The following is a 26049-nucleotide window of genomic DNA, read 5'->3' on the forward strand; positions in this document are numbered from 1 at the left end:
GCGCTTGTGGCAATCTGTATTCCGCTGTGCAGTTCTTTGTCGTCGACCTTAGACAGCTGAGGGAAGCTGAGTAGAAAGCGGCAGTCGCGAAAATTAAGTGTGGTGGAACCATGGCAGCCTCTTCACCAGTGGTAGTAAAGACAAAAATTCGGCAAAATGTGGGTATACGTAAATTTAGCTACATCAGTTAAATTAACATGTAAGCTAAATTATAAACTTAAGTATTTGAATGTGGAGACACCGTCAATGTGCTTTCCGATTTATTTTCGTATGTAGAACGATGTTTTCTTATTATTAAGCTTACGTTAAGCTTACTTTGATACGAACACACGGATGTTAAGGGTTTTTTGTTTCTTTAGTGCACTTTTAGGATGGTTAAGGGGGTAGCTGTCCGCCAAACCGTCACAAGGTGTAAACTTTTAATTAATGTTTTTTTTTTGAACTAATAAATATTATTCTTCTCAGTGGTCAATTTCCTATATGAGAGATGCCTACGGGGAATCATGGTAGTTGTATTAATCATCATGGACTGGACATTTGTTTTGATGAATACAACTACCATGATTCCATGCGGGCATTTCTCATAGAGGGAATTGGTCATTATAATCCATCAAATATTTTTGTTCATATGCGATTGGTCCAAATGTGTCACATGACTGAATATATAAACAATAGCCTCCATTTGGCACAAAAACATGCGAGGATATTTGTCCACGGACATTATCTGTTCCGAGTCATGAATAGTTTTCTGAGAGCATAGCTCAAGGAAACATGTGAGCTTCGAGGAACAGATAATGTCCAAGGACAAATACCTGAGCATATTTTCATGCCAAATGGAGGCTATTGTGTTTATAATTCTTCAAATCTTTTTCGCAACACACGCAGTTTTGAAAATTGGGAATATTCTTGGATATTCCCCAGTTTTAGCTGGGGAATATTTGGTCACATGACGTGTTTAGGCCAATTGCATGCAAGTGAAAATATTTGATGGATTATAAGTTCAGATATTTCCCAGTTTTCAAAACTGCACATATTGCGAAAAATATTTGAAGGATAAACAAAATAAACAAAATAAAATTTACTGCTTTTGATACAGTTCACAATTAGTACAGCAATTCGCATAAAGAATAACAAAAACTTTGGCTCGTATATTTGTGCAATTTTCCACATTAACTGTTATTATAATTTCAAAAGTAGAGTGAGAATAACTTTGACTAGGCGGTGGATAATGCCGATAAAAAGACATGGAGTGATTTTATCAGAGCCACATGGAAGGGGGGGGGGGTGCAACCGCAACCTTTTATTGGGGGGTCTGGGAGCCCCCTGGGAAAATTTTGAAATTGGGGTTCTAAAAAGTGCTTTTCAGTGTATTTTTTAAACAATCATGGTTTTGTTCTTTTGTTAAAGAAAAGCAGTTTCACCGAGAAAAACATACATGTCATGTATTGTGTTAGTTGAACAGGTTAATCATCGTCATCCCTATCAAATTTGAAAAAAATATCAAAAACGTCAAAAACATTCTCATTTTGTGGTCAATCACACGTGTAAAAACAGATGAGAAAGCCAAACGAGAAAAGAGTTTTGCTGGCATTGAAGGTACTAGATTGAGGTTTGACATTTATTTTGTTAAGAGGCAAGTTTTGAATGGCTTTAACACAGTGCTAGGGGTGGAATTCATTGAAGGTGATGAAGCTTGTGATTGGTAACCGTTGCAAGCACAAGCCTGTAATACTTGGTGAAGTTTCCCGCGGATGTAAGCTCAGAACTTTTTCTGATTAAGCGTGCGGACCATCATCAACGTTTTGAACCTTTGCGGTAGTTTGGGTTTTTCGTTCATGATTTCAAAAGTGATAAAATTAATACAATCAAACTTAAACTTGACATATTTTGCAAATGTTTTGCTTTATAGCTGGTTTTCACATGACGTCACCAAAATTCGAACTACAAAACTATTGATCTTCCTGAGATTTTACTTAAATGATGTATAAGAGCAGCTGAAAACTAATATTCATACAAATTTTCGCTCCGAATGGGTTCTTGGTTTTGCGATACACTACGCTTGAATTTCTAAGCTTTTTGCGTGACGCGGAATTTACATGACGGCCTAGAGAGCTGTCATGATGGTTAAAAAAGTGACTTATTTCAGGGAACTTGGCTATCTGAACAGTTCATGTCTTAGAAAAAGTCTTATTTTAGTGTTTTAGAGATCCTTGGGGGATAAATTTACACTTTTGTAGCAAAACTCAGTGACAGATGTTTCTGTTGGTTTCCGGCCGCCATGTTGGTGCCCATACGGATGGGCACCAACATGGCATCTCCATACAAATCTCTATAAATTTGGGTAAAAAATTTATCCGCATATCTCGCATAAGAAAAATTGATGTGACCAGAATTTTGGCGAGAGTCTTTGCATATTTACCTTCTTTCATTTCCCAGATTCTGGACTTTATCTATTGACCGGTTTTGATATTTATTTTGATCTATTTTGAATTGCGTGACACTGAAAACCAGCAATAATGAAGCCTTGAAATAGTGCATGTATTTATTCATACTTCCCTGCTCGATAAGCTCACCAGTTTTATATCTCACTTTCAATATTTACACAAACATCTTACAGCTGCTGAGTTTAAAGATTGTGTAAGATCTTGCAAAGTTTGTTTCTTTTGTTGAAAGAAATCTTTGCAGTTATTTGTTCTCGAAAATCCTCCATGTGTGAGCTAAGGACTGGGTTGCGTGTCGTTGTGTTTATAGAACTAATTAAATTACGCATACATTGACTGGAGATAAAAGGACTAATTTTATATTTTTGAAAGAAAACAACTTATGACCTTTGTTTGTGCCATTTCTATTTTCTTTTCAATTTATCTCTGGTACTGAACAGCGATTGCTGGGTTTTTCACTTCATTTTCAGAGGAAAAACTGAGCTTCAACTTAACCTTGGCTGTCAAATATGTCAGTGCTGCTGTCACGGCCCAGTGGAATTCTCACGGCCCGAATGATTTCAGATTTCTTTATCTTACAGCTATAAGAGTTGTATTTTTTAATCGTTACGTATTTGTTGAGAAAATTAGCCATATTGTTTTTATGCTTGATTTTATTGACGGATAGGCTCACATTGTTGCAAATAAAATTTTTTCATAATTTATTTACTATAAGTAGCCGGTGCACCAAGGATGACTAGATGGCGAATTTCGCTGGTCACCGGAGCTTACGGTGAACTCTGCCGGTGTGGTATTTTTCAGAAAAGGACATCATTTCCTCAAATTCTGAACCAAGACGTGGAACAAGGAAAATTAATGACAGCCGTAAATTCTCGGAAATAAAGGTCCAAAAACCGCGAGTTCTAATGTTTGTAATAGATTGAAATTTGGCAAGATATCTAGGAGAGACCTATTGTGTACGAAAATTTAAAAAAATTAATATCGAGAATTTCATCATACTGGTACTTTAAAAGTCCTTGAAAATTGCTGGATCCTTGAAAAGTCCCTGAATGAGTCCTTGAATTTGTTTATTAATTTCAGGTGTTAGAGTGTCGTGTCTGTGAAGATGTGTTTGCACTTCAGGGTGACAAAGTTCCAAGGTTGTTATTGTGTGGACACACAGTTTGTCATGACTGTCTGACACGCCTTCCTGTGCAAGGACGCCAACTTTACTGTCCATTTGATAGACAGTCTACAGAACTGGGTGACTCAGGAGTTTGGGGTCTTAAGAAAAACTTTGCATTGTTGGAATTACTTGAGAGACTTCAGGTATTACCTGAACCATTGACGAAATGTGAGAATGAGAGCAGGGATGACACTGTACGATGTGATGAAAATGATGAACATATAGCCAATATCTATTGTACGGTCTGTAACACTAACTTGTGTAGTGATTGTGCAGAGAGCACGCATTCAACCAAAACCCTTGAGAAACACAGAAGAATTCCTGTTTCTGAGAGACCAAAGGAGAAACCCAAGTGCGCACAACATTCAACACATGTGATAGAGTTTACATGCTTAGAAGAAGAATGTCAAGATAATTCATTGATGTGCTTTGTGTGTCGTGACTATGGTAAACATCAAGGACATAAACATACTCTGCTGGAAAAGGAGGCAGAGAACATGCGTGAGTCAGTGACTAATGTTATACAACATGTCCGGACTTTCACTGACGAAGTTGATGGATTAGCTGGGAGGCTGTCCTCTGTTATTGAGGCAATTGAAGGTTTGTTTAATGATTCAAGCAATATGAAAATAATGTGTTTTTTTTTCTGCAAATTATAATAATTGACCTGTAATTATTTTATTTTCAGCCAGATTGTCTGCAATTTTAAATTAATTACTGATTTATTTGAGTCAATTAATAATTTCTGATTATACAAACTTTCCTAAAGCACTTTAGAATGAAAATTAGCAATATGAAAAGTGAACGACGTTTCGATGACTCCATGTCATCATTATCAAGTTCGAAATACATGACAGAATTGAATAAATATAAATAGTAACTAATGAGACAATCTCAGATAGTACAGAGTGCAATTTAGGGCTCTGATGCAGTAGTCACATAGGTCCTCAACCATGCCATTCTCTCCCCTGGAAGTCAACTAGACCTTTCCTTCTTGAAGGATATGAGCAGACAAAAACTTCATAAGATGTAATCTTAACATTGTGTATGTTGTATATTTCTTTCAAGGCCCAAAAACAACTTACAATTACCGTTTGTTAAGACGGCTTTGAATTTTATTGTGGTGTTATACCCTGAGTTTAGGCCATTTTACATTTAATAAGACACAGAAGTAGCAAATATGTGTGGTTCTATGTTGGCTGAGGAACAAAAGAAGCAGAAAACATTTTTCTCACACACGGCTGGGAGTCTGGGTACAGGTGTGCGGGGGGTTTCAGGTCACATGGCTTGTGTAAGTTTCAGTTTTTGTTTTGCCATCTGCCATTGCCTGACACGCCCCACCCACCCACCCATGAAGTACTTGTAGAATGTGTTAAGTTGAGGTGAAATTATTCTCTAGCCACTTTTTTGTGTCATTGTAAGACTATTATGTTCTTATGTTAATAAAGGTCAGGCTGTGTGGTTTGGCTTGGCATGGCCCCCAGCGGTGTGTGAGAAGACAATTTTACTCTTCACGACAACATGTAACTTGATACTTTTGTTTTCCTCACCAAGCTATGCAACACGATACCCTTGTTTCCTCGAAAATATAAGAAAGAGGTGTATTTTTTACTTACTGCTGGAGATAAATGGAATAAGGCTAAATATCTCATGAAAAATCAAAGAGGAACGATTTTGTTCTATTCCAAACGCAAATTTTCATTTCACAGATAAACAAGAACTAATCTAATTATCAAATGGTCACGTCCAGTCAATGAATAGTTCATTCTTATTCACGTCAAACTAATATACAATGCAATCGATTAATACAACTGAGGAGTGTTTCAACGAGAAGTATTGAAAGTAGAGATCGTTACTTGATCAAATTATATCCTTTATCGGTGAGAGTCACCTCAAAGACTGATGAAATTAATCAAGTGCCATGGAGTATGCAGCAATAATTGCGAAGTTCCTTGTGTCACAAATTCACTAGCTTTACATGTAACTAACGCAGGAAAGTTTCGGCTGAATATGAAGTTTTTGCTCCCTTCAAAGAAGAGGAAATAAACAAGCCGCTAAAGAGAAGCGTTCTTTCTTTGAACCTTGGCAAACACACAGTAGTTATAAAACAGCAGATGAAATTTCTTGAATCGAGCTAGGGGTGATTCCAGTAGATATGCAGTTACAGTGGCATTATTTGCACTAAAAAGGGGAGAGCCCACATTACCTGAAATACAGCTGCTCCAGTTCTGGCCCTCTCTCTGTCAAGTAGTGCTATGGTAGCATTGCATGACAGAGAGAGGGCCAGAACTGGACTAGCGGTCGACACTGAAGGCTAACTTATTTGCGCATACGTTTCAAGCAAATTGCTTTTGTTCTTAAGAGATTTGCACCACAAGGATAGCAAGAGATTTGTGAAAACATATAATTCTATAGCTTTATCATGTTTTCAAGAAACCAGCGTAAGTATGACACGTTTTGCATAGTGCATTTGGGTACCTGCCCCAGCTAGCCCCCTTCCTTCAAGGCTAATTGATTAATTTAAATTAATTAATTAAACAAATGTTAATAAAAGTTTACACCTTATGGCGTTAGTTTGTTATAGTATAAGCAGCTTAGCGGACAACTTAAACTAAAAAATAGATCTACAACCAATTCACAGTTTTAAAGAAATGCCGCACAAAGTTTGACTACTTGATCTACAAAATGCTGTTCATCAGGAACATAAAACGAAAACTTAACATGCAGACAGATTCAGTTCACGCCAAACTCTTTACACAACAATTGAATACTTTAACACCCTTTTGATTCCCTAAATCTTTTCACATCATTTTTACTATTTATATTTATTCAATTCTATCATGTATTTTGAACTTGATAATGATGACATGGAGTCATCGAAATGTTCTTCACTTTTCATATCGCTAATTTTCATTCTAAAGCAATAATTTATGAATAATTATCCCTAAATTAAGAACAAGCATTGTTTAATTTCTTTTTTAACCTCACTTAAAGTTCTTGAAAAACTACATAATAACTGGAATTTTTAAACATCTTATTTATCTACATTTAATTAGCCCATTTAAGTAGCCCATCTAAATAACCCCGAGTTAAAAAATCCTCGTCCAGCTAGTAAATAGCCAACTGGTTTGCCTCTGGCCAGTTGGGATTCTTAACAATGTTATGTTCAATTTGAGTTATTTGTTTCAGTTGTTTGCTCGGCCCTACTGTACTAGCCTTTATGCTATAAACACTGCTGAGGGTAAATAAAGTTTTTATTTATTTTTTTATTTTAAGTTCTTGCAACACACCCTTAAAAGTGCGATAAATACAGGGAACTTGAACTTGAACTTAGAAAAGACATCACTGTCTAAATTACTCTGTAGGTGGTATTGTAATGCAAGAGGAAGGGCAGGGTGTTCTTACTGCTCACCACATTTCTGGTTCTGCGGAAGATGCTAGAAATAAAGTGCGAGCATATTTTGATGATCTGCGAGAGACAGTCAACAGGCAAGAAGAGGCTGGACTTGCTGTTGTCAACAATTATGTGCGAGAGAAGTTACTGTCACTAAGACAACAACAGGAAGACATGGCTGTGCTAATGTCACAAGTGACATCAGTGTGCTTGGAGTGTGAGAGGGCACTGAAGAGGAGTGATGCTGAGGTGGGTCAGGAGTTTGCTCAGCTATGACTAACAGGAAATTCTTGCAGCCATTTGTCACCGAGGTGCTGACAGTATTTTAAGAAGATTCTTTCGTAGTCTTCTGATATGAGTATTCTCATTGGGTTACTGCAGATAAACTTAGGTATTTTCGTCCACAAAACCTTATGTCAGATTACCTCAGTGTGAATGTGATGGACGGCTAGTCCAAGAACTTAGCTAGCAATGTACATCTGAAAATGATGAAGTCTTGTTGTATTTACCAAATAGAGTTAACATGGATTGATTTTCTCATTGGTTCAATTGTTTTTTTCTTTGATCATTTCTTCTTTCATTTGTTTATTTTTCTTGTTAGTTTATTTGTTCAATAGTTTGTTTTGGTGGGTTAATTAATTCATTTGTTGGTTCAGTTGCCTGTTTATTCAGCATTCAACTGAAACAGTAAAACTTCATTTTTTCTTATGTTTTGTCTCTGTAGGTGATAGAAGCCAGAAACAGCATCCACAGTCTCTTGGAAACAGTACAGGAGCAACAGGAACAGTTTACCAACATTGCTAGCCTGTGTGATACAGATGCTGCTATCCCTGTGGCCTTCACAAAAGACAACAGAGTACATATAGGGCCTAAAATGGAGATGAGAGTTGTTGCTTTGGGACTTGATGGGGCTGGAAAGACTTCAATTTTATTTAAAATGAAACAGGATGAGTTTGTTTCACCTATCACAACCATTGGTAACTCTCTTTTCTTTTCTTGTTTTTGTTATACTGCAAGTTGGGGGATATTATGGAATTTTATTTTAAATTGGTGCTGCTGCTCTTGGTTTTTTATATTATATATTATTTATAATTAGGAGAAAATGTGGACAGTAACATTGATTTGTGGTCCATGAAAATTTAAGGAATTTTGGTTTTCTCCCATAGCAGAAACCCTAAAAACCCTTAAACAAATGCAGTGTATTTAAACATACTGTCCAGTTAAGTTCATTTTTTTGTTTGGTCAGGTTTTAATGTGGAGACTGTTGAACATCGCAGCCTTAAGTTTACTCTTTGGGATGTTGGAGGCCTGCAGAAACTCCGTCCACTTTGGAGACATTACTATCTAAACACACAAGGTTAGTAACATCAACAGTACTTCAAGAGTCTTATTAACCTGGTATTCAGAAGATGTACATTGGTTTGTAGAACTTAGTACAGTAATAGTAATGTACCCGTCCAGTGCCTTTTTCAATTCCATTTTTAACCATACGGTACCATTATTTTATTGGACAGTATAAGTATAAGGGTGCAAACTGATTTCATTTTCTGTTGCATGCCAGGGCTCAAAATAAGTTTTGGACTGTGGCTGGTCGTGTTGACTGGCCAAGGTAATTTTAGTTCGGTTGCATCTCATTTCTGACGGGTCAAGATATTTTTAAAAAAATTAAGTAATATTGGCCTAATTAAACCCACAAATGTAATTTGTTTGTTTCAGTTGTTGCTAGACGGTTTAAAAATTGGCTTAATACAAAGAAAAGCTTAAAAGTTAACCAAAGATAGCCTTGGTAGGGCTCAGCAGCTCAATGTACACTCAATGTCCACTGGCACGGTGCCAAAGGAATTCTCGACACCTGCCAAAGAAAAAGTATTGAACGGATGCATATTTGATGAGCTTAAAATTTTTCGATCGGTATGTTGAATTCCATGAGCTGTTGTTTTGATGTTCTACAAAGTATTTACGATGTCCATCAAAACGTAAATGAAACCGAACGTGCATCAGCAGATCCTAATTTTGGGCTTCAGAAATAATGTTTCGAGTAAGACATCACTTTGCTGGTTCAACTCATGTTTGAAAATGCGAAAGCAAGCTGCATCCTTCAACCAGATTTTCTTGATATTTCCCATATAATAAAAACTGTAAATAAAATCTTGATTAATAATAAAATGTATTATCGTTTGTCTCACGATGTAGTCACTTGAGATGTAGATCACGACGTTTCGACTGCTTACTGCTAGTCTTCTTCAGGCGATAAGGTTGACTGATTGCATGGTATCATTTATATCACAAAGGTCGGCTGTGGTTGGTGCATTTCGATCCTCCTATTGTTCCATTGTTCTGGCGAGTAGCTGTTCCCTCAGTGGTCCACTGTTGTACCGTTCTCCTGTTGTTGTGTTTCTTGATCGTGGGTATCCATGCTTCAGAAATTTCAATTCCACTATCCCTGTTGATGTTGTTAGGGTGAAGTCTTATGTGAATAGCTTCCTTGACCCTACGTGTGTACCAGTGAGGATCTCGATCAATAAAGTTGACCTCATTCCAGATAGGATAGTGGCCGGTCTCGTGGGTGTGTTCAGAAACGGCAGAGGTCTGGGTACGGGCGAGTCATATATCCCTGTCGTGTTCTTTGATCCTCTCCTGCATAGATCTCCCTGTTTCCCTGATGTAGACTTTGCCGCACTCACAGGGAATCCCACGATCAAGAAACACAACAACAGGAGAACGGTACAACAGCGGACCACTGAGGGAACAGCTACTCGCCAGAACAATGGAACAATAGGAGGATTGAAATGCACCAACCACAGCCGACCTTTGTGATATAAATGATACCGTGCAATCAGTCAACCTTATCGCCTGAAGAAGACTAGCAGTAAGCAGTCAAAACGTCGTGATCTACATCTCAAGTGACTACATCGTGAGACAAACGATAATACATTTTATTATTGCATCTACCACGATGAATAACAACAACCTTTTCCTCGACAAAATCTTGATTGGTTATCAGTAGCATCCTTTGAGCACTAATAGGACAGTTTATGGGTCATGCTTGTAACTCGCCCTCTGGTGTAGACGTGTTTTCTTTCCAAACCCCTTTATGCTCTCTCACAAACCAGAAACTGCTGTTACAAAGGTTAAGCATTCTCAGGATGTCTTATTGGCTGAACTATTCATCAGACTATAGTGAGTGGCAATAAATCAAAGTATTTTTAAAATACTAAACTGTTAACATTGAATGAAAATTAAGGATCCTTTTAAGAAAGCTTCTTTGAACACAAGCCAACCCAACAAAATGGAACTGTTGTGGATTCATGAGTGGGTTGGCATTTGCCTGATTAGCATTTTAAAAACACAACAAATAAAGCTAATAAGATTAAATTTGGAAATACAGTTAACAATAAAGATTAGCGAAAAAACTGAGCAACGACGTTTCGGTGTCATCCTGGCACCATTTTCAAGTTAAAAAATATTTGTGCGAAAAGTAAACTAATTTATACCAATGGTAGAGGTGCGAAATTGAATAAATTAAGATTAAGATAGCCGTTCAATGTTCATGTTCATTCCAATGAGGTGTCAAACACTGGTAATGAGTTCAGTGTCTGTTCAAAGCCTAAACAAATACTTTTGCGCAAATGGAGTCTGACTGTGTGTTAAGGCTTGGTTTCTTCTTGCGAATCCACAACATTTCGTGGATCAAGCAATCGAACTTTCCCTGACATTTCTTTAGGATCTTAAAGTTGTTAGTCAGGTCACCAACTGTATCAACTCGGTGTTCATTTTGAAGGTGTTTTCCGATGGCGGTAAATCGGTGTTCCTCAATGCGCTTGTAAAGATGACAGCTAGTGTAACTGACGTATTCTGCATCACACAGATCACATATATAGTTGTAAACAACGCACTGTTGATTGATCAAAGGTGGTTTTGGCTCTTGTACTTTGAGATCATCGCCAATTTTAAGGCTTCTGAACACCGGCTGTAGTTTGTGATCAAGTTTATTACTCAAGTCTGAGAGATGTTTAATAAATAAAGCTAAATAAATAAAGCTAACTTGGTAAATTCCAACCAAGTTTTGAGTTAGCAAGTTATAATTAACTTATTTATCATGGATTCAGTTACTGACAATTTGTCACCTACAATACTACATCATTAGGTAGTTTAGCATTTTAGAAATACTCAGATTTATTGCCACTCACTTTACAGCTTGCTTTCACATTTTCAAATACGAGTTGAACCAGCAAAGCAATGTCTTACTCTAAACATTAATTTTTAGTTTCTCAGTATTACAAAAGTGTAGAAAGGCCTTGTTAAGGACGTTTGTACAAAAATTTTCCGACAGTTATGTCAGAAATGTAAAAAAAGGGGGGTCACCGACTTTGTTTTGGAGAGAACATGCCTGGGAGAACACCCTAAATCTGAAAAAATTGGGTTTCATTAGCGAATGAGGCCACAGTGTCTGTAAGCCCAAAAATATTGCAATTAGATCTTTGAAGTGAAAGGTTCTCTGCCAAATATTATGGACCTATTGAGTGAATTTAGTTAACTGGTGAGGTTCCCAAAGCAAGTTCGCATTTAGCGACCATAGTTTCACGCGCCTTGCAGCCGCAAGATGGCAGGATTCGATGTCCCTTGGACAGAAATCTTGAAATTTTTTTTAACTTCCCACATTGATTTTCTGTTCATTTTTGGACAATGTGGAGATAATTGTAAATAAAATCTGTTTCTGGAAAGAAAAATAGGGGTCACCGAACATCCAAGATCATTAAATCCAAGCAAAGCTATAGCAATGGCCATCGTGTGTTCAATGCATGATGTGACATGTGAATTTGCATGCGCAGTAAGGATGCCCAGAAACATTTAGTGCAAACATCCTTAAAGTTAAGATTAACTACAGTGACTATTTGCTCAGACATAAAATACTAAAACACACAAAACAAATTTTACTTTGGCAATGTACTTAACTCACAACATCTTACTGCATGACACTGTCTCAGTTAACCTGCGCCAATTTATACGCAACCCACGCCAATTTACCCATGAACTGCACTGTTTACCCGTGACCAGCGCTGTTTACCAGCAACCAATGCTGTTTACCCCCGACCCATGCTGATTAGACACTCCCGTCCCAGAGTCCCATAGTGTCTAAGTTGGAAACAACTTGACAATCAGGTGAAAAGTTTTGTTTTGGCATCTTGTTCGTCGATTTTTTTGCAGTGAAAGTGAAAGAAACGATGAATATATTGACATCTGTAAAGAAATATATGCCAACTAAGGGAGGTGCTCTGTAACAAATCTAAAGCGTCATGAAAACTGAGCTGAATCTTATTGGATTCCCTTTGCCGTACGAAAAACCTCTGCTGTTCGAAAGGCTGAATAGTTTTGAATTCTGAATTGAAAACCACTGCCGTCCTAACACATGAAAATTTTTTTCGAATGGATGGCAGCAGTTGATTGAACGGCTGAATATATTTTCAGAATGGATAACCCCATCAGTTCGAACAGCTTTCCTATCAATCTTGAACGCGTGATAAATAGCAAGCGAACGATTTTTAACCATTCAAACAAATACTCATTGATGTATGTTTGCTGTGTACATAACACAAACTTAAAACATTTCAAATTCCTACAAATATGACATTTCTTCTTTTATATTGTTAAATACCCAGCGTATTTTGTCCAATTAATTGTGTGCTTTGTCTCGTAGCTGTGATCTTTGTGATTGACAGCAACAATATTGAGCGCATCACAGAGGCTCATGAAGAGCTTGCAAAATTAATGGCAGAGAAAAGACTGAAAGATGCTTTGTTGCTGATATATGCCAACAAACAGGTACAAATTGTACAGCTAGTTCTTAACTGTTATCTGGGTTCCAGATAACTTTTCAAGGCATGGTGTCAATACAGAATTACAGCAAGTTGGACTCCCACCACATCATTATAAATTTTCTATTAATTTGTTGGGTCATGTAGTTGACCTTGTCAGGTTTTTGACCTGAGACCCCTTGCTTATCTGGAGCACTGTGTAATAGATGTTCAGTTGTTCAATATTAAAACATTGACCGTTAATATCTCCAGTTTGAGTGATTTGATAATTTCCTTTTAAGAGAATTATGATAATAAGGACATTTGAAACACCATTCATTTGTTCAAGTTACCACTGAGCTAATAATCTAGAAGATTAAAGGACTAAAACATTGTTTTCTTTCAGGACTTGCCAAGTGCTCTTAGTGTTGATGCCCTCACTGAACAGCTTGCCCTTCACAAGCTGTGCTTTGGTAGAAGCTGGAATATATTTGCCTGTGATGCACACTCTGGTAAAGGCTTACATGAAGGTCTAGACTGGCTTGCAAGACAGCTCATGTCTGAATTTGCTCAGTGACTGGAATCATTGAACTTGTGAACTGGGTTCAATTTAGCTTAGACAATCAGATCAGAACAGCTAAGGATCAAGGTGTGAATAAAGGTTAATGATGGTAGGTAGTCATTTTTAGTAAAGCGTAATGGACACCTAAACAGAGATAGACAGTATGAAAACTGTGTAGGGTAGTGAGTTTAGAATAACTGATGTAAGTAGTAATAATCCATGTGCTCTTGTTGACAGTTACTTATATCATAGAAAGTTCCCACATGACTGAATATGTTTATATCCTGTGTAAAGCTGCCTGCGCTTCTCAAGAAAAATCAGGGAGGGGCATCTGTTTGTTTCTTTTGATAATTGCTTTCCATACACAACTTATCCATGCATAAAAACCATCTCAAATGACACGAGGAGAAAACAAAGGAAATTGCTGTCTGCAAGTGATCTTTGCGTGAGACATCTTTGCTATGTAATCAGACTAAAAAATGACCACTTGAAGAATAATTTGCTGGTTGTCTCTGTTAATTGGGGGTGGGGTGTAAAGGAAATAAGGACATTTCAAAAACCGAGGCAGATGGATAATGTGGGTTCTTTTCAAAAGGAACACCGTTATCACAAATAAAACTAAGCAGTGTTACTTTGCCAATTTCAATGTGAAAGATTGCTTTACAACCCCAAAGAGTGTTTACATAGGAGGTGGATCTTTTTCAAAGGCAACCACCCTATTTAAAGGTCATACCGTTCACAACCTACACCAAGAATAAGGCAACAAAATCCTGCATTCTAGAAAGTAAAACATCAAATTTTAATGTCCTTTACGTATGTGCAAGAACTACAAAAACAAGTGGAAGAATCACAGACATGTTATAACTATACAAACTTCACAGTTTCACTGCTTGTGAATCGAACCTTATTTTCAAATAGATTAAGTTCTAAATAGTAGATTAAAGTATAAAACATCTATGTATATAATTTGAACAGGTGCTACTTTAACAAACTTCAACTTTGTAATCTGAAGAATTGCTTTACTGCAAAACCATTGTCTGTTTACAAATCATTGAAAACATACTTCATTTACATCATCGTTAACATTTTGTGTCATGCTACTTTCCTGGATACAAATTGACCCCAAATATTAAGCTGCTTAGTAACTGGTGAATGTTTTAACTCCTTGGGTGTAGTATTGAAGGAGATATTGGCATTCAGTGAGTGAGGCCATCTCAAATAGTACAGAGTCTAATGTGCATTTAGCACAGCCATCTAAAAATGGCAAAATTACTGGCTGGCTAACTGCTAATGCCCACAGAAATTCTTTGTATAAGTTTTAGTTTTTACACCAGCATCATGGAAAAAAGTATTTTTCAATACACCGGGATCAAATTCCTTTGGATGGTGCCATGCCCTTTCAAAATTCAGAGTTGGTATTTGAATAGTTTCATCCTTAAGATGAAGTCTTCCTGGTATTGAGGTAAAACATTGCCAAAAACTAAGCAGCATCTGTAACAATAGCTACTGTCATTGAAAGAATGTGCCATGAAGAGAACAAAAAATCAAAAAAACATCAATAGCAGAAATTTGATCATATTTCAACCTATGTTTATGCTAAAAAGAGTGACATCAAATCAGTCATCATCATCAGCATCCTCGTGTGCAGTGATCAGCACCAGCATTGCTAAACAAACAACACTGACCACCAGAATAACAACTCCAAACATCACATTGTGTAACCTGAATATCTGAAAGAACAAAATATGTTAACAAAGTTAACAAATGGAAATATCTCACACTGACCCGTTGATGCCATTCTCAGTTTTTGTTTTTCCTTGAATAGGGTGCCATTTTTCGGGTTTGGTCGGGAGAAACTACGACTGATCTGCATAACTAATGCACTGATTATTAGTCTGAATCACATCTGATCTAGTCACTACTCAGTTTTACAAAATAGACCATCAAGCCCAGAGTGTCTAAAGCAACGTCATATTATGTGTCAGGAGGGGGTGTTCTCAGAAGGCACACTCCAGAGTTCCTGGGCTAGATTTTGTAAAATAGTGACTGGGTGCTAGTCAGATCCTAAGCAACTTTTATACGTAAAACAATTATTAACCATGATAAACTTTCAAACAGTAAAAGCTATGCCATTATCATTAATCTTCAGAAAAGACAAACGTTTAGCCTGATATTTCAAGTTGAATGTACATTTTCCAGCACAACCTGTTCAATCTTGATGATCACTGATCCTTTGCAAATTAACACAGCATTTAAATTCATTTTTACTGCTGGTCACACTCACTCACTCATCCTCTTCGCTCCTGTGACTGGAGCATTAGGATGCCTTTACTGCTTGTTACAAGTCTTACCTTTTTAATGTCACTCTGAGTTCTACTGACTGGTGCTGAAGTGAGTTCAACCTCGTCATCCTGAGGTGTAGAAAGCACGCTATAGTTACTAACATCTTTTGCTTTCACGAGTGCCAGGTAGATTTCAAACACCACCACTGCTGCTAGTACAAGGAGGTACACTATCATCACATACACAGCGGAATCGTCCAGGTGAAAGACTGGTAGTACAGAACCCAGGAAGATATTTATCACTAGAAAAGAAATGATTATATCAAAAAGAGTTTCATATTTGGTGCTGCAGCTGCAGTAAGCAAGGTTGTACATCTATTACTATCTAGTCTTTGAGACCTCCACAAAACTGTGTGTTCTACATGTCCCGGTTTACCGTACCAAAATTCGCAGTTAGTTGCCTAATCAAAGCTCTGGCATATCCTAGTTGATATCAAGTGGCAGACAAGGTTCTGAAGCTATTCAAAGTTGAATTAAAAGGACAAGATACTGCAGTGTTTTTACCTGCTAATGCTAAAGCTATTATTCCACAACTCCGGTGAGCCCAGTTAAACTGCTTGCGTCTTCAACAAAATATGAAACAACATTAAAAAAAAGGCTGTCAAAATTGTAACAAAATTGCTACGAAACAAACTATCCCATCCAAATTCTAATATTTCCACTGTATATGCATCAGTCCATTCTATAACATTAACATGAATTAATTCACAAAATTATGTAAGTAAAAGCCTGAAATTTAAAAGAAGACTCAGTAATAACATACCTTATTCCATCTGGGGGAGGTCTGAAAAAAGCTACAAGTGGCTGAATAACTGCTGTTGATAGTACGATAATGCCAATGAATGGATGAGCACCGGCATCCTACGTAAATGAACAAATAATTATTATGATCTGATTTTCAGTAATAGCATGTAAAGGAAGCTGAACCTACATTAAGGGTTTTGAAATTTGTTGAAACATGTGGCAACATGACAAAAATAAAGTTTTTGTTTAATAATATTGTCTCCTAAAAGAATTAATGGATGAAAATAGTCATGAAATAAACAACAGACCATTGCTTTAGCATGCATCACCAATTTGTGATGCAAGGGGAAAGTTTGGAGAGCATGAAAGAAGCGTAGGAGTTACTCAAGGTGCAGGCCCGTCGCGAGTGGCCTGAGTGCTCTTCAAACTTCCCTAGGGGTAACCTGAAAACACTGACTCCCAGTCCGCAGAACCTGATACAGACCAGGGCGACAGACTACCCTATGGACCCCCTCTATGTCTTTATTCTGTAGGTATTCATACAATTCTCACTAGACAACAATTTGTTATTGTAAAATTACAAGTAGTTGTTATTACCTGAGACCAGTGACCAACGTATATAAAAGCAAATGCAACTCCTGTTACTGTTAGAAGTGCTGTAATGATCATCAAGGCTTGATGTACCTGATTGATCAAACAAAATATCGGCCGTACAAATTCAGTTTTGCAATGGGATATAAGGCCTTAACATTATTATCCTTTTGTTTCTTGTTCCGGGTTGGCTGGACACTTGAATTTCAGTGTCTCTTTACTGTACCAAAGTAAGGTGCAGGGAATCCTGACAATGTGGTAGGGTACCTGGATGTGTACAATACTGCTGTACTTATGAGCCTGACTAAGCTCTGAAAAATTTGACTTCTACATTGAATGCATCTATGTCAGCAAAGGTATCTACCAAGCAAGATACTGGGAAAGGTTCAGGATCTGAGGCAGCCTTAACTGGCTCACAACAATGTTAGTTACCTAAATTCACAGCTGAAAATGTAAAAGGTGGTAGACTAACTACATAATACAAGGCTAACCAGGAGACAGAAAAGTATGATTGGAAAGTAGGCTGGTAATTAAGGCTGCCAAAAAGTCATGTATAGTGATCAGACAGTACATTGCACTCAATCGTTTAACCTGGATAATTCCCAACAAGCTAAGACTACTAAGATAAGATGAGAACCTTTATTTAAAGATGACTTGATGCCATCTTGTTCAGCTTCATTTCTGTGACTTACCTGGAACCACTTTCTCTTTCCACAAACATTCTTTTCACCCCACACTGGCCTCATGAATCGCGCTATGAACATTCCAACTGTCGCAAATCCTACCCATGCAATCACCATCAAAACCGCTTCAAGAGAAAATTAAATACAAAAAGTAACAATGACTTGTTTGCAGCATGGTATCCAGCAGCCATTTATTTCCTGTCAAGTCCTGCCTGTCAAATAGCCCCTCTCCCCCTTCCACCTTGTTCACAAAATAAAACAAGAAGACAGATTCTACTACTGCTGGTTTTTTATCAATTGAAAACAATCTCAGAGGGCCTAAATTTACATACAGTATTAGCAATCTATGGGGAAATATAACAGACACAGTGGAACCCTGCTCTATGGACACACACTTATCATGGACAGTCAGTTTTGTTTGTCCCAACCGAGGAACAGAACAGAACAAAAAAGTTTTCAATAGGGCAATGTGATTTGATAGACACTAAAACTTCCTGTCTACAGATTACTTGAATGATCAATACTGACAAGAGATCATTAACTTTGAGTACTACACATAGAGCTGTTATTAATACTGCTTTTACCGGTCAGTAAAACGCAGTTAATGGAACATGACACCCCTTGAGGGTTAGGCTGTTTATGTTTGTCACGCAATCCAGTAGGATAAACAATAGTACAATACTGAATGCTCAATTCATGAGTGAACGTTCCCTTGTTCTAGCAGTTAGCACAAACACTATTATGTCTGTATTTTAGCTTCTATCTCGTGGTATAATCTAGCAAAATATCTTAGCTTCTCCTAGGTTGGCCCATATATTTGTTAGCTCCATTCATTGCTAACAAGCTCGCCATGTTGCGTCTATTTAGTTCATAGTACAGCTGTACCTATTGGTTGAACTTTGAGACACTGTCTTGCTATATTAATCTCAATACACTGTCAGAGGGCATTATCCTGGCAGCTTGCACAAGAGTACACAGTTTGTAACAATTTAACTTTAAAATTTCCCACCCTTCCTCCCTTGGAGAAGGGCTTTTATTTGCTATTTGCCTATAAACTGGGGTCACTCCTCATGGCTCGATTAAGTCTGCATAGCGACTTCCCCCAAGCTTTGGCATTGTTTGTGTCTTGCCATCTTATATCCTAGCCTTTATCTTGTCCGATCCAGCCTGTGCTTTGCCGGGGAGATAAGAAAGGCTCTGCCAATACTCTTGTTCTATTCCCACGTTAGTGGGTGAATAAGCAAGGCTTTCTGTTTGTGCACCTATCATGAAGTCACGTCAAGCCTGCCACAGGGCTGTGTCCCCCTCAATTACACCATATTGTTGTTTGCATATTGTGTTGTGTTACCTTTTACCTGGTTGCATTACATCTACTCTTAGTTGTTTGAATAACAGAATAGTGACATTAAATGAGCATATCAACTAAAGATTTTTTTAGTTTGAATTCAAGTTAAACATCATTCTGTTATGCTTACTTTGAAGAATAGAGTGACTAGATGAACAAGTTATGAAGTCTGCTGCTTTTTTGTATGAACATAAATTACCGAACATTATGTCTGTCAGAGCTCTATCATTACAGTTCTTGAGCTAAAGTATGGTTTTTGTTGTTTTTTAGATGCCGGCAGTCTGTTTTTCTCTCGAAATTCAGTAGAGGTTATGAGGTGAGATGTTTTGGCTAAAGGGGAATAGGAGGAGACATGTGCATGGCATGCACGCCTTCTTCCCTACTCGGTCATACCACCCTTGTCCCGCCTTCTTCCCTGCTCAGCCACCACCATACCACCCTTTTGCGTTCGTGATGACTAAACACTCATCCTAGTGACCCGTAGAGAAAAAACCGGCTGCCAGCAGACTAGTTGTTTCTTTTTTTATTAAAGGTTTGAACCACAGTCAGATGTATATGTTCAGAAAGAAATAGGCACTCCATCCCTAGTTAGTGCTCGCTCTCCAATAAGCGTCCTTCCTTGGTTACCAGGCACTAACTAAACTTAGTACCTCAGGGGCACTAAATCAAATTATTACAGTTAGTAAGTTCCTTCTCTATAATTATTTGCATCCATCCTCACATCTACTTGAAAAGTTTGCTTTGCTGACAGCTTTACAGCCTTATGTATTCCATGTACTATCACACACAGAAGAGTTATATTTATAAGTAGACCACAGAATCAATTGTAAGTCACAAATATGCATGTAGCCATGTAGTAAAAGCTCTTTTCAGGTACAAAGTTCTAAACTTTATGTAAACAGTGTCAAGATAGCATACAGTTATTTACCATGTATTTGAATGAATGACAAGTCATAAACAGAAGCTTCCAGGATCTGAATTTCAGCAAGATTCACTGGACTCATGGAGTGAGCTTTCCAACTGTGTTCTTTAAGAGAATTATCGGGACCTGAACAAGTTGAAACATCAATTGAAGCAATCACAACAAAATATTTGTTCTTTAAACAATCAGCAACATTTATAATCTTTTAACTTAACAAAATTGGATTATGATGGCAAATCTATGTACCTTTGGTGCAATATACCTTGAATGGCCTTCACAGAGGCCCAGGGGGGTACTCCCATATAAAAATGATGGGGGTGCTCGTCATGACTTTTAGCGGTTAAAAAAGCTCTCTTGGTACCTCTTAGGGTATTAAGCCTCAAAAGGTGCACAGCAAGAGCTTTTGCAGTACCTTTAAGGGTATTGAGCTGAAAAAATATATCAGGAGATAATGTGTTATGTAAGAATTGGTACCTCTTGGGGGGGAGGGGAAATTCATGCCATGCCCACAAAACAGGATCTTGGTACCTCTTAGGGGGTTCTTTTTAAAAATTCTGACGAGAACGCCTGTCCTTTTTATATGAGTTCCCCCCGGGCACAGAGGTTGAAAGTATACTAGCTACACTAAAATTTGTTTTTCAATGTTTTATGAAATTCCAAGTACTTTGAGAAGAGAAATTTTCCCTCATTTTATCTGGTGATATTTTTTGCAGTATCTTCTAGCTTACTGTCTATAATGGATAGTATCAGAGAATATAAATTATAACCTGGAAGTGGCAATTAATCCAAAAACCCACAAACAAACAAAGACAACTTAAGATAATCTTCCATATTTCCATTTAGAATCTTCCATACATTTCAATGTACTTTTGTCAATACCTGTTGGTCCTATGGCAAATATAATAAACAGATGCTTAGTTAGGTCAGCAGCCATGATATTATCCTGTTTATCTCGTCCAAACCTACAACAGTAAATATAATGGCACAAAACAGAATTTAGCTTCTACTGAAAACAGTGATTTACTGATAATATAGGATGAGTAATGACACTGACAAAATTGATGCTGATAATCATAGTTTTCTAATGAGAGATCTACAGAGATAAGAACAGAAACAAGTTATATGATGTATAAAATTATAAAATTATAATCAACAAATGATAAACAGTGATGAAAAATGAGAACACTGGCATTTTAACAACACATCAAAAATTACAATATTTAAAAAATCCTAACAGAGTTTTAAAATGGCTACCTGCATTTGATAGCTCCATCCTCATAAGATTGTTGCTCAACTTTCAGCCCTTTTACAGACTGAAACAAATTATGTAGTATGCCATAAATAAACACAACAGTAATTATGTAAGTAAATAGACTACACTGGAGGTACTTTTGACTTGTAAGGCAAAGAATAGTTTTATTCCTAAAGTGGACTATGATGATGACGATGATGATGATGATGATGACGATGAAGATGATGATGCTGATGCGTCTTTTGCCCTAGCTGATATTTACTTTTCCACTGAAATTCTAGTTTCAGTGTGACTGGTGCCTAGGTTCTCTGAGGTTGTGGGAGCTCGTGGCTACGTTGCGGATAGTGCCTGCCATGTTGGCAGTCTTACATCATGGGGCTGAATCATAGCTTAGGGCCTAAGTAATAAGCTGTTCCACATCCAATTATGTCAGAGGTTTCATTATAGCACTGTCCGGCATCATACCCACAATTATTTCACAATAAGATACAATGCAGTTTGGTGGCTTTTAATTAGTCGAAGTGGTTCAACTGAAGTTAGTGTTTACAATGGAAACTCCAAAGATGTCTGGAAGTAAATCATGTTGAACAAGAGTTATACATAAAAAATATACATTTTTGGCAAACATTTAATCAATCAAAATGAAGTTAATTCAGTTCAAAGTGATGAAAGTGCACTTCTGTAATTACAAAAGTGAAGCCTTGGAGCCGAATGGCTCATAGCTGCCGCAGCTTATCCTGGTTTCTGTAGCATGAAGCGGCTAGGAGTATTTCTACTCCCCCTACACGGGATGCTAGTCCATGGCAGGTCACTCCCCCGCAATTTGTTAGGATTCCCCAACAATTCGCCGGTACCCATTTATACTCCTGGGAGGAAAGAGGCACTGTGAGAGTTAAGTGTCTTACCCAAGAACACAACACAGTGTCCCCGGCCAGGGTTCGAACCCGGACTGCTCACTCCGGGAACAAGCGCACTAACCATGAGGCCACCGCGCCTCCCTATCTGTAATTACAGCTGGTATATATTCTAGCACAAAAAATAATGTCATCTCTAGTTTACCTGCATTGTTCTTACTGGTGTTTGATATCCCTCTATAGGATAATGACCAACTAAAGTACTTCCATTTGTAACGGAACATATAATGGAATCTGTTCCATCCTGAAATGAAAATGTACCAGTTGTAATTACCTTGATGCTTTTTTCTAATAAAAAAAAAAGACAAAAATGCCTTGCATTGCATAATTTATACATCCAGGTGCTGATCAATTGATCAAATATCTATCTTTATTCAGCATGGTATGTGAAGGTTACAAATTATGAAGCAAATATCTATAATCTGCATTTAGACAAGTCAGTTCACAATTTAGTAAACTTAAAAGTTTTACATCTACTACTGTAATGTAGTAATGAAATTTTGTGATCATTGTGCAATTTTGCATCACTTCAGTACCATCATCCAAAATCTCAAAAGTGAATGTATACAATCATGAAATACATGATATGCAAATAACTGTATATCTTGCTATGTACAAGAAAAGACATTGTAAGTATTATAACTCGATTTCTTTTACATGTAAAAGGAAGAAATATTTAGGGAAAGGACAGCTGACATCTAAAATATACGTACAAAATATTAAAGGGTATCTTTGATTACCATTACAGCCTTGTGGTTAAATCCAACTGCTACCCACTTTTTATTGCTGCTCATTTCAAACATAAAGGATGATTCTTTAGGTGTGTACGTCAGGAAGTAATCGCAGCTGTTTGGTGATGAGCCACAAGAGTATGGCGTAAAGAAACAGCTTTTTGTTTTTCCACAACCAGCTGTAGAGAACTGTTGAATAAGGATTCCATGAAGAAAAATATATGAATAAGCTCTAATTCACCCTCAGTATTAAATTTCATACATTAATTTTAATGACTGTAATATGGTACACCAACTAAGCTAGACAACATTGCCAGTAAAATAATATAACTTTCTCAGAGTCAATTATTTTCACCTGTCAACATGTTTCCTTACATTATAAATATGTAAGCAGATATTACATGTACATGATTTAGATCATTCACTGCAGACTACCGTCAACCTCCCTGTACTGATAGTTTGAAATGAATCTATTGTTTTCCACCTCTGATAAGCAGCCTCTAAAATGTCTTCATGTGATTCAACTTCACTATGGGTAACAAGACCCTTAATAATAATAAATAACCCTTGTTACAGCATGTATATCCATGATAAAATGATAACTTGATATTAGTTCATTTTACATGAGAACATTTTATCTCTCGTGTGTGATGTTCTCAAGTGACTATTGCTTCATCTGTATTCTACTTGTATTAACAACTTGGAAATCTCAAACTAGACATGTTGAAATCTCTTTGATTTACTAGATGTGTTCTTGGGTAGTGTTTGTTTTTGTTCAGGTTTTTAGATGCATTTGTGCATGGATTAAGCCTAGAACTACAGGCTATAACCCAACATTTAATCCCCTTTTCTGGTAAATGACCACCTCCCATAACTAGCCACATCAGTGTGGCATTTTGAGAGTATGTGAAAAGTAACTCAGGTGAAAAATGCCTGTACGTGCAGCCTCTTGTAAAACACCTTACCATCTTATATTATTAGAATTTTTGTTATACAACTATTACAAATTGTTACAGTAACTACTACAAGGTGTATTTAGATGGAGAATTTAACCCCTCCCTTTTGTAAGACACATTTAAGTCCCTAGGACCATTAGAAAACAGAACAGGGAGGTGTCAAATAAACACCCAGTAGGTATTAGCATATTATATTCATACACACAGCTCCTCCAGTAAACAGATGAATATGCAAAACCAAGAAAACAAAACTTCATTTTTTGTATTTTATCCATTTTTATTCATTTGAAATTGCATACAATATTTTTGTAAACACACATAATTCATAAAAAAACAGACACGGTACATCATACATTAACATACCCACACCTCAGTTCCTCTTAACTTCATCCTACTTCAGCCTTCTTAATGTAATATTAGTACACCGCAGCAACAACACAAGATTCTATATAAATCTAATTGTTTCCCAGCTTACCAACAGCCGAGGAGATGGAAGCTTTTGTGGTGGAATTCTACTGTCACTGACTGGAACTGTTACGAGAAAAAATTTCAGAAGTTACAATAGGGTAGTAAGATTTTCCCCAGCAGGTCTCTACACCTTGCTGAATTAATTGTTCCAAAATTACTTAAGAGGTACATTGTATATGATTAACGTTTTTGACAGCTCAATAGTTCTTTATTTTTTTGTAACTATATTCTATTCAAACTAGTAATTTTATCATGGCCTTCATATATGGGATATCAGAACCCACAATCAACCTCTTCCAAACATATCTAGGACATCTTAATAGCTAGGTTGGTAAGATAACATGCTGGTATCAATAATAGGATCAAATCCCATTGTAAGTTCAAATTCTATTTTACTTTTAACAACATTCATCACAAGTGGAAGTTAGATGCCCAGGGAAAACAAACCCAACACTTGCTCTGTAACCCAAGCCCCACGATCCAAGACCACCCACATGGCAGGCACTGGCCCCAACTCAGCCACGAGCCCCCTTCCCCTCCCCTCCCCCACCGCAGAAATCCCAGGCACCATTCAACACTGAAACTAGAATTTTGATGCAAAAAGTAAAATAAGAACAGTAAATACTAATAAATAGTTTCAAAAAATTAATTACATAAATCCAACAAAAATTCCCCAAAGAACACAGAAGCACCAGCCTGGTACAATGTAACGCAGAAGGTAAGCTGTAACATTAGCAAGATGCGATGCAAGCCTGAGCCTAACAGAGAAGACCACTGACCGTCGCTAAGACTGGGAACCCAGCAACTGAAACCCCTGACCGTTCAGAGGTGGAATGGACCCTGATTAGGGCCACTAACTGCATAAATAGATACTGAGACATGCCTGGATGCCTCAACTGCTGAATGATGCTTGAAAAGCGAACCACTGATACTAACAAAGTACTAAGAATGCATATAAATACCTCTTCCTCCTCGTAGTTAACTACTTTAAATTATATTGAACTATATGCTAAAAATTTAAATCACAATGCAAATTTTATTTTATTCATTTTGTTTGTTACTCTGCCAATAAACTAGTTGTAATAAATCTATAGTAACTTCACAATATTATTTAGGACAAGTTGTGAAAAACACTAACTGTAGTATCTGTGCTAACAAACTGATTAACAAAATCCAGGCTTGAAGGGGATTTCAAACCATGACCTCTGCAAAACTTTTTTTTTGACGAGCATTCCTGACCTTTCCATATGGGAGCCCCCCCCCCCCCCCCCCAGGGAACTTAACCATTACCCCAAGGGTTGAAGTAGCAAACTTTAGCATATTGAATCTGACCTACAGTAGGGTTTTCTAGACCCCATCAGAACACGCCTACCCACACTTTAAGGTATGCCCCCCCCCCCTCCCCCACCCCTGGAAAAGAAATCCGGATCAGTTCAGACTGACATCACAACTCGATTTTGTATTTCTGGTACGTAACATACATTTACAAAGACCTTCAGTTCTTGAGCTGATTTATCAACTCGACCGTATCAAATCACACTGATCTTATTGTTTGGGTGACATGAATGTAAGAACACTTCAGGAGTGATCACGAACAACTTACACATCACTTCAAAAGACAGTTCCCTCGTCCTCACTAGTACGACTTTAAAAACAAACTTTAAATCTGCGGATAATATAGTCGCTGGACTGTGTGCAAGTGATTGCTGTAAGACCTAATGTGAGCCTCTCACCTTCAGACAGA

At 37.3% G+C, this 26049-nt stretch overlaps 2 protein-coding genes across 2 annotated transcripts in view; one reads left to right on the forward strand and one right to left on the reverse strand.

Annotated features, from left to right (window-relative positions):
- The first annotated feature begins 12 nt into the window (after positions 1 to 12).
- Positions 13 to 13855, forward strand: LOC110062716 (E3 ubiquitin-protein ligase TRIM23-like). The gene is made up of 7 exons (XM_020769667.2): positions 13 to 158; positions 3522 to 4206; positions 6972 to 7249; positions 7725 to 7977; positions 8247 to 8357; positions 12699 to 12823; positions 13202 to 13855. The coding sequence occupies exons 1-7, from the start codon at positions 111 to 113 to the stop codon at positions 13370 to 13372; spliced, it is 1671 nt and encodes a 556-aa protein (XP_020625326.1). The 5' UTR covers positions 13 to 110; the 3' UTR covers positions 13373 to 13855.
- Positions 13856 to 14132: 277 nt separating this feature from the next.
- The window catches only part of LOC110062721 (ferric reductase 1-like), a 12047-nt gene continuing 130 nt past the window's right edge, over positions 14133 to 26049 (reverse strand). Inside the window, exons 1-13 of the mRNA XM_020769673.2 lie at positions 26039 to 26049; positions 24313 to 24368; positions 22891 to 23070; positions 22296 to 22394; positions 21239 to 21297; positions 20864 to 20946; positions 19991 to 20110; positions 17727 to 17842; positions 17041 to 17127; positions 16463 to 16560; positions 16204 to 16262; positions 15709 to 15941; positions 14133 to 15087 (exon numbers count right to left, since the gene is read on the reverse strand). The exon at positions 26039 to 26049 is cut by the window's right edge and continues 130 nt beyond it. Coding sequence (XP_020625332.2) covers positions 14974 to 15087; positions 15709 to 15941; positions 16204 to 16262; positions 16463 to 16560; positions 17041 to 17127; positions 17727 to 17842; positions 19991 to 20110; positions 20864 to 20946; positions 21239 to 21297; positions 22296 to 22394; positions 22891 to 23070; positions 24313 to 24368; positions 26039 to 26049 — 1315 coding nt within the window. The 3' untranslated portion in view covers positions 14133 to 14973. The remainder of the gene's footprint in view (positions 15088 to 15708; positions 15942 to 16203; positions 16263 to 16462; positions 16561 to 17040; positions 17128 to 17726; positions 17843 to 19990; positions 20111 to 20863; positions 20947 to 21238; positions 21298 to 22295; positions 22395 to 22890; positions 23071 to 24312; positions 24369 to 26038) is intronic.

Source organism: Orbicella faveolata, unplaced genomic scaffold, assembly GCF_042242905.1.
Source record: "Orbicella faveolata isolate gen_17 unplaced genomic scaffold, um_ofav_v1 contig_14, whole genome shotgun sequence".
In the NCBI taxonomy this organism is placed as follows: domain Eukaryota; kingdom Metazoa; phylum Cnidaria; class Anthozoa; order Scleractinia; family Merulinidae; genus Orbicella; species Orbicella faveolata.

Bases quoted from the DNA above. Each gene is read 5' to 3' on its own strand.
- LOC110062716 (XM_020769667.2), top strand. From the start codon at position 111: ATGGCAGCCTCTTCACCAGTGGTAGTAAAGACAAAAATTCGGCAAAAT. The intron at 4,207-6,971 runs GTTTGTTTAATG...ATTACTCTGTAG, and splicing joins TGTTATTGAGGCAATTGAAG to GTGGTATTGTAATGCAAGAG. The intron at 7,978-8,246 runs GTAACTCTCTTT...TTGTTTGGTCAG, and splicing joins TTCACCTATCACAACCATTG to GTTTTAATGTGGAGACTGTT.